The sequence below is a fragment of the Silurus meridionalis genome, chromosome 6 (genome assembly GCF_014805685.1).
Source record: "Silurus meridionalis isolate SWU-2019-XX chromosome 6, ASM1480568v1, whole genome shotgun sequence".
Lineage (NCBI taxonomy): Eukaryota > Metazoa > Chordata > Actinopteri > Siluriformes > Siluridae > Silurus > Silurus meridionalis.
The window spans coordinates 20,701,641-20,718,165 of record NC_060889.1 but is presented as its reverse complement, the minus strand read 5'-3'; the positions used below and the strand labels follow the sequence as shown (position 1 = coordinate 20,718,165).

At 36.7% G+C, this 16,525-nt stretch overlaps 1 protein-coding gene across 1 annotated transcript; it reads right to left on the bottom strand.

Moving 5' to 3' along the window:
• Positions 1-462: 462 nt before the first annotated feature.
• On the bottom strand, positions 463-13,158 carry chrnb1l (cholinergic receptor, nicotinic, beta 1 (muscle) like). Its single transcript, XM_046851925.1, has 11 exons — positions 13,107-13,158; positions 11,170-11,303; positions 8,521-8,565; positions 7,900-8,009; positions 7,524-7,632; positions 7,254-7,401; positions 6,670-6,855; positions 6,207-6,430; positions 5,565-5,746; positions 950-1,091; positions 463-795 (listed from the first exon to the last, which is right to left on the bottom strand). The coding sequence occupies exons 1-11, from the start codon at positions 13,156-13,158 to the stop codon at positions 655-657; spliced, it is 1,473 nt and encodes a 490-aa protein (XP_046707881.1). The 3' UTR covers positions 463-654.
• Positions 13,159-16,525: the final 3,367 nt, after the last annotated feature.

The following is a 16,525-nucleotide window of genomic DNA, read 5'->3' as shown; positions in this document are numbered from 1 at the left end:
GATCTCTTTACAACCACAGTGAGCAGAAAAGTATCTCTGAAATCAGCAGGTGCACTGAAACTGAAGTTCGGTAAAAGGTCAGGTGAAGTCCTTAATCTGCTTCTTCTGGCACCAATGGATATGCGCTGGTCAAAGTAACTAAGATCACATTTTTATTTTTGATGTTTGATGTATGTAAACTGCATTTACATGATATTTATGCATGGCACTGCTGTTAAATGCTTGGCTGATAGGATCACTGCATGAGGAAATAGATGTACAAGATGCAATAAAAATATATTTTTTACTGCAATACATTATATATTGGAACAGACACTGCATAATGTACAGTACAAAATATTATTTCTCTCTGATTGCATAACGTTTTGAGTGAATGCATTGATCAGATCCATTCATGTAAGATACAGTACCAACAATAGAGCTTACTCTAATTTATAACTCACACTCTGGTGCCCTCTTTTGATCTGGTGTAGGAACTGCAATCCAAAAAAATAATTTGGCACAAAACGTTATCTAAGTTTGGAACGTACACGGAGACAAATAGATGCTGTAGGAATATTGCGTGTGTGATTTACTTTGAAAAAAATTATGAATGTGTGTGTGTGTGTGTGTGTGTGCTTTTAGTCAGGTTGGTCTGATGTGTGTCATGGGAAATCACGGGAAAGGGTTCTCAGGTGTGTGATTAAAACTGGCATCCAGAAACATGGCGAGGGTGCCCAGGGTGGTGATGATGATAAAAAGCCACAGGAAGAGACGGTCCACAACCATGGCAATGTACTGCCAGTCATCAGTCATCTGCCAGCACGAAGAAGCAGAAAATTAAATATTGAGCGAAATAACAAGATAGGGTTGCTACATAAAAGAAGAAAAAACTTCAATAAATGTATATTTGTGTGTGTGTGTGTGTGTGTGTGTGTGTGTGTGTGTGTGTGTGTGTGTGTGTACTCACAGTGTCATCTATGTCTTGTTTTTTCAGTTGCTCAGCCATGTATGTTACCGCAGCAATGGCAGATTTTAGATCAGGAGGCAGGATCAGACAATAGCTGTCACTGTCAAAAAACCTCTGCAACTGCACCTTGTTTTCAGGGTGGCTGTAAAGCACATACACACATTCGAATAGAAATATCAGCATAATGTAGTCTTAAGGATTTTAATGTAGACTCTTGAATCTCAAATCCAGAAAGTGACTGACTTGTTATCAGTTGTCCTTTATAATGGAAGAGTTGACATTGATGATCATTAATGCTTTTTGTTAGCATTATTTTGTGTATGTGTGTTCTGGACACAGGATGCAGTGCACAATTGTTACATAAATAATAAAATATCACAATAATCATTAAACCATAGTTTGACTATCTGTATATAGTATTCATTACCACCAACGTCACCCTCAGAAAACACTAGGCTCTCCTGTAACTTTGATAACCTTTCAAAAACAACACATGCATGAAGAACCAGTACCTGATCCATTACCACATTTTATTTTATAGTGTCAATTGATATTGATATTACTTAGAAATAATCATCAGAATGATTTATTTATATGTATATTATATATAAAGTACAGACCAAAAGTTTGGACACACCTTCTCATTCAAAGAGTTTTCTTTATTTTCATGACTATGAAAATTGTAGAGTCACACTGAAGGCATCAAAACTATGAATTAACACATGTGGAATTATATACATAACAAAAAAGTGAACTGAAAATATGTCATATTGTAGGTTCTTCAAAGTAGGCATCAAGAGAATGCCAAGAGTGTGCAAAGCAGTAATCTAAGCAAAAGGTGGCTACTTTGAAGAACCTACAATATGACATATTTTCAGTTGTTTCACACTTTTTTGTTATGTATATAATTCCACATGTGTTAATTCATAGTTTTGATGCCTTCAGTGTGACTCTACAATTTTCATAGTCATGAAAATGAAGAGAACTCTTTGAATGAAAAGGTGTGTCCAAACTATATATATATATATATATATATATATAATTATATATCATTCTGATATTTAATCAGAATGCTCAAGAAAGTGAAGGTGTTTCTAGGGTTAGGGTTAGGGTTAGGGTTAGGGTTAGGGTTATAAATGTGTGTAAATATGCTTCATGTTTATTAGAAAGTACTGACTACTCACATAACGTAGACAAAAACACAAGCATCCACTTTTGCTACTTATAGTAGTTCATTTGTTCATTTATCATCAGGAATTAATTTATCACCATGCATGAGAAGAAAATGAACCTTAAATAAAAGGCTACTTGTTCACAGGGCATCATGTGTCCTACATTCCTACATTTTCAAAACATTTTATGTAAAAAAGAAATTAGTTTCAACCTAAACACGATTAATGAGAAATATTTGCACTATACATTATTAGAGGACACTATAAATAAGCCTACAGTGGTATGTCTGCTTGCGACCTTTCTTTCCAATGACATATGGCATGATATGTACACAAACACACATACATGTACTGAATAATGACAGTAGATACTGTAAATATGAATGCAATAGTATTGAGTGGTTTAAACACATACACACACACACACACACACACACACACACACACACACACACACACACACACACACACCACATTCAGTGATTTTTTACAGAGAAATTGCACTATACACCACGTCCGCCCACAAGTATAAATCTCATGCACATACTCTAAAGTGGAGGCAGTGATGACACAAGAGCTACTATGTCTACATAATCTACGACACACTGTGTCTATGGAGAGACAGACAGACACACATGCACAAACACACACACACACACACACACACACACACACACACACACACACACAGGTGCGTTTGTCTTACTATACTTCCATTGACAGTTATTATTGTTTATTATAATTATTAACACATCTATTGTTATGCTGACTTTAACCTCAGTATCTAAAAAAAAGAAAGCAAAAAAAAAAAAAAAAGTTTTTCTTGTGGCGATCAGCCAAATTTCCCCAATTGGGTCAAGATTCTGCCATTTCTTTTCACGTTTCTGTTTTTTGTTTCCTCTGTTTTCTCCATCAGATGTCTCCAGTGTGTTCCTTTGCTTTTCCAGTTGCTTTTCCAGTTTCCACCTGTATTCTATCACCTCCAGTGTATTTAAATTCTCATTCTGCCCTACGTTGTTGCTTGGTCTTCGTGTTGCTTTGGCAGTCCTTCGTGGTTGTTCTTCGGTCTCTTGACTTTCTTCTGTTACCCCTTTTGAATGCATGTTTTTACTTTACACTTTAAGCATTTTTTATGAGATTTTTTTTTGCATTCTTGGAATCTAATAAATAAATCCAAACTACATCTTAAGCCCATCTCTGCACTGGGGTCCACAAACTCTCCTGTGACATACTGCTAGATATCATTCAGTGGCAGACTCCACTTCTAAGAATACATAACACTTGTGCATTTTAAAGCCACCTGTTATGAAAGCTGAAGGACACCACAAGCCAAACTAAGGGGAAGAGAGCAACAGAATAGAGAAAGAGCTCATAAATTATTTTCTGACACTATCCATCCATGGCCATGGAAACAGTTGGAAAGAGAGGAAAAAAAAAAAGATGTAAGGTGAGAGGAAAAAAAAATGATTGAGAGATATAATGCTTTGCATGCCTGTGAAGAGTCCACTACTTCACTTCAGTACCACAGACAGATGGGAACTCCCATTCAGTCATTTCCTAAACACACACAGGGGAATTCCACAAACGTTGTACTGTCATCTCATTTAACATTTAGAACTACATGCACACAGCCCTGAAAAATGGCCTGTATAGCTTGACATGTCACTACTTCAATATTTCAGCTATCTCTCTACATTTCTCAGCAGCACTCATTCTACATGCATTTATCCTCTCCTCCTCGCTTCACCCTCCCTTTGTGTCCTGGGCAGGATTAGCCTTAATGCCCAAACTGAACAAGGGCTTAGAAGCTGGCGACAGTGGCGGGCGACTGTCTTAGCTGGGCTGAAATAAAATGCCTTTGTAAGGAGAAGAGAAATGACCACCACCATATGGCTGAAAGAGCAATGTTTACATGCTTAAATTACAATGAAGCAGGACAGACTTTTTGTATGCTACTGATTTACCTGTAACTGCCAGAGAATCCCTTTAGGGGAAAAGATGAAGAACCAACGTGTATAAGAGAGGTTTAGCTTTATTTTTTGCATGATTCTCTATTGGGATTTTATAAAGAGTGCCAAATCATCTGCATCATCCTTTAACAGCTGAACGCCTTTTACAGCGATATTTGTTAATAAGTACAGTGCTGCCAATTCTATTACATGTAGTCCACTGTGACAGGAAAGGAAATGAGATGACACACAGTAAAATGAGACCAGCTGGGATTTTTTTGAGGTGTTCATTTAGTGCCAGCATTTCAAAGTTCTACTGCATTAATCTGTGCTGTGGTTATTGTGTGCACAACCAAGACGCATTGTTAATATTTATAATAAAACTTACTTTTACTTCAAAAACATAGTCATCACCTCATTTCGGTAACCTTTAAAGGGTCATTAATCACATATTTTTTGTCTTGTTGAAAAGAAAGTAGAGGATACAAAGGTGCTTGATGTAGACTGGTTTTTGCCTCTGCTAAAAATAATCTTGGCATTATTAAATTAGATTGCATCATCAGATACGTTCACACTTTCTGTGACTAATTCTAATATCCATGTGCCCTGTGATTGCTCTAAAACTTTATATGGAAGTGTCTGCCAGCTGGTGGGACATTGACCAGATGTTTATGCTTAAAGATATTCCACTCTCTAACGACTGGATAAACGATTGGCTAACATAAGTGGTGGTATAAACACACTTAAATGCAGGTCAGTGCCTGTTTTTTTTTCTTTATACGTAATACAGTAATCTTTTTTTACATAAGTTTGAGCATCACTTGCTTTTGCAGTGGAGCTCATCAAACTTAATCAGATTTTTAATAATGCTTTATCACAGCCTATGTGCTTTGTGTCAATGGAAAAAAATATTACGTTTTTGAGCAATTTTGGTTCTCAATTCAGAATTGTGTCAGAACACATCCTAAATAAAGAAACGTATCATCACTTGAGTGATGCTCATCCTCAACAGGGAGTAGTATCACCACCACACCAAGTGACTCATATTGTCAACAAAGTAAAGCATCAGCACTATTTATGAGTGCTGTCTTTTATTGTGTGGCAACATACACTCATCAGGAGATGTTATGAACCCTCATGACCACTTTGAAATATGGTCTCCACAATTCCAAAAACTCTAGCAATAAAAAATCAGGTTGCATACTGTGTTTCTGTGGAGGCCCACCTGGGTCACTTGTGTTGATTCATAATGGCCAGAAGACAAGCATAGTTTAAGGTCATGGTCATAAGTTAAGAAAACAAAGATATAGAAACGTCTCATCAATCATTGCAGAACTACAGATATATGTAACTTGTTTTTCTGAATTTTAGTTCCACAAAATTGTTTCAACACAGGATGTCTGTCAACCACTGATGTTAAAAAGTAGCCAGTGTGAGTCATTAAATAATGTTAACTGACAGCTGAGGACATTATATATTCTTTTTGCTCATTACCTTCCTCTCCATGGTGAAATCAGTTCAGGATTAATCTTTCGGATGAAATATTCTCCACCCGGCCTAAGGTTGTGGTCAAGACGAGCAGGGGGAGGATCCTTTTTAGGTTCCTCCTTCTCTATAGGTTCCTCTGGGTGGGGTCTGAGCATTCCCAGGTATGGAGGCAGGAAATTGATGAACACCTGTGATAATCAATAATTCAGTGATTGCTAAAATGATTGATGATGTCATTATATATTATAATTTAAAGTAAAAGACTTATAAAGTAATGTCTTTTATACATTTATTTTTAAATACTTTAAATCTATTTACAAAATACATCTGAAAAAAAATCTTATTCTTCTTTCATCTTCAATTAAATCCCTTTTTTACACGTTGACATTTTTACAGGTAGAGGAATTTCAGTATTCACTCAGTAGTCAATGAGCTCATCCCTAAAATTCCACAAATATTGTAAGAGGAGTACAAAGAAACGTTATGAGTTTAGAAAAATAAATATGTATCATAGCCATCGTCACAATACGGTTTAGCTTTATACTCTACATTACTCAAAACAGTAACAAAAGAGAATTGGGATAATACTTAGGAACTGTCTAACATCTAATTACAATAATGGTTAATAGCAACGCCATGCTGGCTGACCTTGCGCACCCAGATGGGCATGTAATGTGTGCTGGGGGTCCTGTGATGCAGGTTTAACACTACAACACTGAGGATGACTGAGAAGGTCACGAGGATCATTGTAAACATCACATAATTTACAATGATTGGGATTCCCAGAGATGTCTCAGGGACTTTATCAGCCAACAGGAGCATGAAGACAGTAAGGGCAATAAGGACGGAGATAGACAGAGTCATTTTCTCTCCTGTGGGGAACACCAAAGAAGATGTACCTGAGAAACTATTAAATCATACAATCTTATAGAACATAAACATTATTTAATTTACTCCAATTTTTATTCTACTGTATACTGTATATTTTTAGGCTTTTACAAGTGAATGCTGAGAAATGAATGACCTTCACTGGCCAATGATTTAAGCATTAATAAAAAGCAAAGGACACAGAGCAGAGGAGAGTATTCTTAACTATGCTATGCAAACCCACCTGCCCCTGGTGGCAGATAGAACACAAATATAGCCAACACACTAGTGAGGATGCAGGGCACGATGATGTTGATTATGTAGAAAAGTGGCTTCCTCTCAATGATCAGGTAGAAAGTAATGTCCTCATAAAGGTCTTCCTGGATGTTCTTTCTGCTGGGTTTGTGGCAGATCTGCCACTCTCCATTCTCTGAGCAAAGATGACACTAAATAAACATGAAAATCCCTCCATCTATACAACCATTAATCTAATCATTGATCTATTTGTCCATTCAATCATCTATCCATCCATCTATCCATCCATTCATCTATCCATCCATAGATACTGTGCATTTACATCCTATTTAAACATCATTAAGTGATGCAAGTAAAACCTTTGAGATACTATCCAAAGACCTTTTGAGGTTCAAGATAAGAGAGATGTTAATGAACTCCAGTTTAGCTTAGTTTATGGAATGGACAGCATTCAGTATGCTATACACTTTGTAGAGTACTTTTTTTTTGTTTTTTTTTTTTACACAGGACAATTGGAAACCCATCATACAGAGGACTGTATGTAATGTTTCCAGACACAGGAAGTGGGCTAACCAGTAAAAGCATTTTCATCTATGACTATCTCATGAATCTCTTTTCCATTCTCATCCAGGCCATACTGTAGATCCACCTCTGAGGCATCATACGTATATGAGCGAAACACCATTGTGCAATTCTGCCAGTCGAATGGGAAATAGGCCACCTGAAGAAATTAAGCAGTATATTAGTGTTAACTATTTCAAATTGAGTGCTTGTGTATTAACGTTAAGCTGATGAATAATTGCTGTTTGTAAGCTGCTGTTTGTGCTGCAGATTTGGCTGTACCTCGATGGAGCAGGAGCTGCGGTATATAGCTGGAGGCAACCAGGAAACTGTGCCATCACTATAAACCAGCACGTTCACATAAAGAGCAACGTCAAACTGCCCATCGTTACTGCAAAATAGACAGAACCACTCTCGCTTAGTGCTTTTTAACAGCATCTAATGTACAACACTTACAGCCTCTGACGTGCTTTCAGTCGTAAGTGTGTAGTGCTGCTTTTGACTCTGTTATTTACACTGCATAGCTTTGGCTGCAGAGGTCACATATATTCTGAGCTTAAATAAGAAGCCATGACAGGCGGTATGTCATATTCCTTTTAAACCACAGGTTGGCTGTTATATTTAAATATGTAGATGGTTATGGACAACGAGCACGTACTTGTTGATTAGGTAGATGTCTGGACGCCATACTTTGGTAGGGGGAATTCGAATAACATCAATATTGTCGTAGTCCTTTGGATTCCAGGACAACCTGTAGTCAGACCATGCCTGAAGACAAAAGATAGGGGGAAATAAAAGGCAGGGACAGACAGACAGACAGACAGACCAAGAGTTGGGTAATAAATAACATTACAGGCTTCCAAACTTCCTCTAAAATTCTCTTCCAATCTTTGTTGTTTAGTAATAAAGTATTTAGTGGATTAGTGAATTATTTAGTCATGTTTATTATCAGAAAATAGGAAAAAAAACTGAGTTATATTATTATTGAAACTACACTGTAATTAGTCGCTATTTGGATGCACACACACACACACACACACACACACACACACACACACACACACACACACACACACACACACACACAAATAATGACAATTTGGTATAGAAATTACAACACACTAATTAGCTTTACAACAACAGAAATGTAACGTTATATTTGAGAGTGAAGGGCTCCAGGAAAACCAGAGACAAAATACATTTTAATTACAGAAAGTGACAAGACAGAACAGGAACAGGGCAAATTGGTGAAAGAAAACAAATAGAGTGTGTCTCTCACCATGTTCATGAAAACATTGGTAGTCATTTCCCCATTCTTCTCATCCTGCAGGAGAGGAGACACACTGACAATATTATGCGGTGGCTAAATCCTGCAGCAGTGGAACACTCAATCCTTTTAGATGAAATCTAATGGCCCACACATGACATGGCACTTTATTAAAGCTGTTGTTGCTCCAACAGCCAGAAATTAGAACATTTTTGGATAAATAGATGTATTGCTTTAGATTTTTATATATATATATATATATATATATATATATATATATATATATATATATATATATATATATACACAATTCTGATTTTCTAATTCTGATATATATAAAACACTATTTTACAAAAGAGAATTTACCCCACTTACATTTCAGCAACTATTTTAGTATATCTTCTCAAGGGACAATACTATAGAAATTAAACCTGAATATATTTTAGAGTAGTAAATGTGCAGCTTGTATAGCAGTACAGATTTAGTGTCCTCTGAAAATAACTTAACATACAGCCGTTATTGTCAAAATAACTGGCAACAAAAGTGATAAGCAGCATTTAACCATGCAAAGCAACATGTCTTATTCATCATGTTCATGTTTTTACCTGCTTGACAGCACCATAAAAATGTGTGTATCTTGTATTAGAGTTTAAATTTGGTGCTTTGACTACAATTCTCTAATAATGACCACTGGAGGTTTAACATGGCACCTCATGGCAAAGAACTCTCTGAGGATTTGAGAATTAAAATTGTTACTCTCCACAAAGATGGCCGAGGCTTTAAGAAAATCAGTAACACCCTAAACTTAGTTACAGTACAGTGGCCAGAGTCATACAGAGATTTTCCAAGATGGGTTTCACTCGGAACAGGCCTCGCAAGGGTCAAACAAAGAAGTTGAGTCCTCATGCTGTGTGTCAGGTGCAGAAGCTGGCTTAAAAAACAGTAGCACGAGTGCTGCCAGCATTGCTTTAGAGGTTGCAGAAGCAGGAGATCCACGTGTCAGTGCTCAGACTATACGCCGCACACTGCAACAAGTCGGTTTGCATGGCCATCATCCCAGAAGGAAGCCTCTTCTAAAGCTGGCTCACAAGAAAGCCTGCAAACAGATTGCTGAAGACAACCCATCCAAGAGCATAAACTCTTGGAACCATGTCCTGTGGTCTGATTAGACTAAGATCAACTTTTTTGAATCAGATGGTGTCCAGCATGTGTTGCTTGGTGAGAAGTACCAAGAAAATTGTGTCTCGCCTGCAGTCCTGGGGCTGCATGAGTGCTACTGGTGCTGGGAAGCTGTGGTTCATTGAGGGAAACATGAATTCCAACATGTACTGTGACATTCTGAAGCAGAACATGATGCCCTCCCTTCAGAAACTGGGCCAAACGGCAATTTTGCAACATGAAAATGACCCCAAACACACCGCCAAGATGACAATTGCATTGCTTAAGGTGAAGGTGATGGAGTGGCCAAGTATGTCTCCCGACCTGAACCCTATTGAGCACCTGTGGGGCATCCTCAAGTGAAAGGTGGAGAGCACCTTGTGTCTAACATCCAGCAGCTCTGTGATGTCATTATAGAGGAGTGGAAGAGGGGTCCAACAACAACCTGTGCAGCTCTGTGCAATTTCATGTCCAGGAGAATTAAGGCAGTGCTAGAAAATAATGGTGTTTACAGAAATATTGACACTTTGAACACAGTTTTGACATGTTCATTAGGGTGATGATGAATAGGACATGTTGCTTTAAATGGTTAAATAACGTACAGCTGTTATCACTTAAGGTGTACTGACTTTTGTTGCCAGTTATTTTGACAATAATGGCTGTATGTTGAGTTAATTTTAGAGGACAGTAAATTTATACTGCTATACAAGCTGCACATTTACTTCTCTAAGATATGTCCAAGTTTTATTTCAGTAATATTGTCCCTTGAGAAAATCTACTAAAATGGTTGCTGAAATGTGAGGGGTGTACTTACTCACAGTATACAGTATATACTGTGTGTGTGTGTGTGTGTGTGTGTGTGTGTATTTATGTATGTATGTATGTATGTATGTATGTAATTTCTTTCTTTCTTTCTTTCTTTCTTTCTTTCTTTCTTTCTTTCTTTCTTTCTTGCAGTGACAATAAAAAAATAAAAAAGATAAAAAAGATAAATTGGTTGTCATTAAAAGATAAATTGGTTGTCATTAAACTTTGTGTTACAATGTACCAGAATTATGTTTACAGTAAATAAGTATACAGTCTTATATTCCCAAACAACATTACAATGCATTTCAATTTATTCATGCTAATCATGTTCTTTACCATATAAAATAAATTATAATTCAGATTTATAACCATGTTGCTCTTAATAAATCTTACAATTCAAACAGAGAAGAAAGCTTATCACATTTTCCTATCTCATTTTGATTTAGGATCATTATGTTCATGTTCAACATAGCCTGCTGTGTAAAACAGCACTATGCAATATTGATTACAGTGATATTGCACAGTTAATAAATGCTCTATATTGACATGGAATCTACAGATGGGAAAATAATACTTATTGTTTGATTTTGCTGAATGTTTTAACCATGGAGCTGGCTACCCCCTGCCTTTCTTCTTGAACTGAGCCCTCAAAATATAAAATAAATATGAGTGTAAGAGTGTGCATAAAATTCCTACCAGACTAATAAGCTGCACTAGCGTCATCCCGACTCGGACCATCACTGTCTCGTTCCAGGCCCGAGCAGGACGCACTTTCAGGTTATAATCCTCAAATAGATCATGCAACAGCCTTCGCTCCGCTTCAGATCCTCCTAAACACACATACACACAACATTTGTGTGTATTTAGTGGTACCAGACATATGTAACTTTGGTTACATGCTTTGATTATATTGACAGCATATATGGTGTAACGATATACAAAATTCACGGTTCGGTTTGTACCTCAGTTTTAATGTCATGGTTCGGTTTAATTTCGGTATGGTTAGACGGAAGAAATGCAAAACATAAACTTGCTTGTCCTTTTTGATGAACACAGTTTTTTATTATCAATCTTTGTAATTATCAACATTTAAAAAGCTTACATTTCAAAACAATTTTACAATAAATGCCTGCATAAATAATATATAAAATAATATTTTATACAAATAAAATTGAAAAAATCAAATTATAAAATTTGTATTATATTTATTAAATTGAGTAAACAATTAAATTGGAACAAATTTAATTTAATAATGTGTGTGTAGTATTGAATTTTTTAAAGATATCTATTTAACTGTTCTATTTATTTTAGCATACTTTACAAATTTCTTCATTCCTTTCATCGTTCATTCATTCACTCCGTCGATATATGGAATTGTCAGGATTGTTCTTTTTAGATAAATGTTTGAAGCAGGACATAAAATGCTAAAGAATCCGTAGCGGTATCGTAAGCCACTAGCCACTAGCCACTTCCTGGTTAGCACTATTGATTCTTTACCGTTTTAATGCATATGCAAAACAAATCTTATTTCTGGTATGGAGTGAGTAGTCACAGTGACACTGTGCTAACTCTAATTTCTTTTTTTTATACCTCTGGCATTGTTGTGCATGTTTTCAAGTTTAATAATGAAAAATAAATAAATAAACAAATGCATTATATATATTATATATGTATGTATGCATATGCAGTGCTCGAATTGAGTCTTACAGTGGGTCCCCAGTTGTTGTGTAATTTATGTATTTTTTACTTAACTAATCTTGGGGACCCCCTAAGTCTATTTTTTACTTGTCATGGGGGTCCCTAATGCCTTATGGGGGTCCCAGCCCCTCCCCTTCAATTAGAGCACTGCTTATATGTTGGATGGCTTGGTCAACCGCTACAATATTGTATTGATGCCCTGAATATGTATAGTACAAATAAATAATGGTTTGAACAACTAAATGAAAATAAAAGTCAAGGCCTAATCTATTTGTGTCCCAAATTGACCAACATGACATTAAAATCATTTTCAGTCAGTTTGGACCAAAGCGTAAGCCATGCTTTTGTATAATCTGATAACACCTTATAATATAATAAATGTATGCCGATTTTGTTAATAGAAAGAGAGGATAGTAAAGAGGATATTTTAACACTCAGTCTATCTGCCTTACTATGTGTATGCATGCAACTCTGCATTATGAAATTATGAAAAACAATTATATTTGGTCAATTTCCTTTTGTTTTCATCTCACTCTTTCTTTTATGCACAACTGCCATTCACTGTTATGATCATAAAGCAAGTCATGTGGTACTCAGCATTAGTGTTCGAGCCAGACTACACCTGTGCTCTGTATGTTTTTCTGTTCACTGTACATTACAAGGTCAAATAAGATTGTAGCATTGCCCTTTGGTACTTGGGGTTAAATCCTTTCCTGTTTTAGAAATCTGTTTAAAACTGACTTCCAGAGAACTTCCTGATAACACACTCACAACTGAGTATTTAACTCTATTAAAAAAATACATCATGTTCAAACAAGCATATAATATCTACATAATTATACTATGTTCATAACATTATGGATCACACCAAAAACAAGCAAAAGACATTTGATTACAGCGCACAATATGTGTATCTACAGTGCCATTTGTCTTACCTGTAAGAGCAAACAAGCTACTGGACCAAAGAACCCAAAACAGTACTCTCATTCCTCGCTCCATTTTGCCTGTTTGACTCACGTCACACATTGGCGCCTTTACCCGATAATGATGGCCAGCACGTCACACACGCTCTCACTCCCGGATACACACCAGATCTGTGTCTTTGATCTTCTGACCAGACAATCTTTTAGAAAACAGTTGTGTTAATGGTGTGAACACAACTCCTGTAACTCCTGAATGCAGCTTTTCTCTGAATGGAATGATCACACCATCCTTTCTTTCCTCTCTGGGTTTTGGTGCTCTGTAGGTCTGTGGGATGATTGACAGGACATGGTATTATGGGATGTAGGGAATGGTTACATACTATGAAGCACCAGTGTCAGGCACCTGTTGATGGGTTTGTGTGTGTGTGTGTGTGTGTGTGTGTGTGTGTTTGTGTGTGTGTTTGCAGTAATTGAACAAGAGAGGGAATCTATTACAATAGTATACTTATAGATACTTTGGCAGTGAGAACAAAGTAAGGCAGACAGCAAGCAGGAGCTTTTCTCCCCCAGGGTCTAGAGAGGACACACACACACACACACACACACACACACACACACACACACACACACACAGAGGAAGTAGGCATCGAGCACGTCTCTCCGGCACCTTTCAACATGCCATGCTTTCATGTTATCATTCTCTTTCCTTTATTCCTTCTCCCTCACCGTCTGTCTCTCACTCGCTCGGCTCCTGGCTTTATCTGCTGTGGTCAGTTTGCTCTTTGTGTCTCTCAAAGGTATGGCATGCATTTGTCGGGGCTGCCCAGTGTACCAGTACAAAGCATTGGACACTCAAGCATGCACGCACACACACATGCACAAACGTGCGTAGATACTTGCATTGTTTGTTGGTAGTTATTGTCATGTGAAATTAAAAAGTAAGAAAAGATAATAATAATAATAATAATAATAATAATAATAATAATAATATAATAATATTAATAATAATACATTTAGTTCTAATTAAATGATAAAGAATGAGATTTCTAAGCATTTACCTGCTACATTTTCACACTGGATATATGGTTTATTGTTTACATATGCAATACACAATATAGCAAAAAGTTTGTGGAGATTTGACCATTACAGCCATAAAGATGGGTTTTCTCAAAACAGCTGTCACTGCACAGTTTCCTGGGGTGATTTTATATTGTGTAGCTTTACAATTCTCCTTCACTGAACCAAAAGACCCAAACCTGTACAAAAAGTAATGTCTGTAAAAACATTGTTTACCTCTGTGTGGCCTGCAATCTGAGCCCTCACTTCAACCCTCACCCTGCTTCAGTGGTTGTCCTCACTGATTCTCTTGTGGTTAAACGGGCAAAAATCCAGGCACACTCCAAAATCTGGTGGAAAACCTTCTCAATAAAGTGGAGGGTATTATAACAGCAAATGGGGAAATATGGATAAAGGATGCTCACAAAGCACATAGGTGTTATTCTCAGGCATGTACAAACGTTTTTCCATATAGTATTAAACTTAAGGAGGATGTGTGTGTGTGTGTGTGTGTGTGTGTGTGTGTGTGTGTGTGTGTGTGTGTGTGTGAGTGTGTGTGTGTGTGTGTGTGTGTTTTAAATTGTAAAACAACAACAAAATATACATATGTATCAAACATATTTACTGTCTCAATCCAGTGGCTCCACAACCTGAACCAATGACCTCAGCAGGAATTTAAAGGCTGCCATCAAATACTACACCATGCTCATTATAAATACTTGCGCTCAGCCTCAGCATCTTTTTTTATATTCCATCTATAAACAAGGGTTGATCCTGCCTGGGAGTCCTAATACATTCCCCTTGCTATACACCAAAATAAATAACATGTACAAGAGCACAGAGAGAATCTGGAAGATGACAGCACTCAGTTTCATGAACTTCCCCTTTAATTCTATTTGGACACTAAGCCAGGGTATATTCAGTTCCCATAAGAGCCAGTTGAATGAGTAGAGCTGTTCAAATGCAGTACATACTCAGCAAGTTAGCATCGAGTCCAAAATTGGCCCGGATGTAAGAGGAACCGTTTTTCCACAGCAAAGCCAACTGAAGCATAAAAGGGCAAAATAACATTGCAATATATTGATTTGATGAAATTTTGTGGTCGGTACTCAAAATAAAATCTGTATGACATACATGAAAGAATGGACAGATTGTGGCGCATGAATCGCAAAGTATATACCTGATTCCCAGAATTTATAAACTGTAGGCGTCATCTTATATTTTTAAGCAGCTACTGTAAGAACCACAATTTTTTTTTCTCACACTTTGTCTTGGTTTGTTGGCTTGGTTTAATTGGAAACACATTTAAAAATAAGTAGCATGTCAGTTTGGCCATACATTTGTGTTAACTGAGTTTAAACAACAGAGAACTTCTTTAATTTTGCAATGCTTGGATTCAAGAGTAAATGCTTAAACTAGGTTACATTCAATTTGAATCTGGTCTATGCCAAGAATAATGTGTACAAATCTGTATCGTTCCTTTGAGTGCACACCTTCTCATCTTTTACCTTGAAATGTGTGTGTAAAGTGTGCCTTCTAAGCAATTAACTCTGAGCTCATTGATTTTTTTTCTGTTTGGTGACCAGCAAATTGCCCATGTGAAAAATCTAAGGCCTTTCAAAATGTGTTTATGGGTTTTGTTTTAAGTAATACTTTGCCATTTCGATGTACTGCACTTGTAGTTAATAATTAGGGCAAACATAACACTTGTCACATTTGTACTAAGGGGGAAAATGTTAAGCATTAATTTGTACAGTGTGTCCTCTCTGAGATTTATTTTTACAGAGGAGTTGCAATTATGCTTTAACAGCATAGCTAAAAATACCTTGGTTTCCGATGGAGTACATGTGGGTAAAACAAAGAAATCTGAAAAGTGTGGGCAACCTGAATTACTTTTTTAATGCTGGACAGCTGGATAATAACTTTCTCTCATTTCTCTCTCCTGTATATCTGTAATGGTTGCAGTTAGTTAATTTAATTCAATATTTATTTGTAGAATGTTAAGCAATGAGATTTAGATTATTAATGAGCAAAGAAACAAACCCGGAGGAAACCTGAAGAAGTAAACTTGGTAGGAACCAGACTCGGGGAATGTATAGGTGACTGTTTGCACTAGGTTGCACACGATGTACTTTATGTGGCGAGGACACTAGTCCTTAGCTCTGTGTTTTTTTATGTAGCTTTATGGTGTAAATGTAGCACCAGGGTTCTGAAGGAATGTCACTTTTCACTGTGTACTGTGACAGCTATATATATATTTGAAATGACAATAAAAGCTTCTTGACTTGACTTGACACCGGATAGTAAGAGGATAAATCATTACATTACACAGGTAAAGGAAAATACCTCTAAACAATGCAATGTGTTGAAAAGAT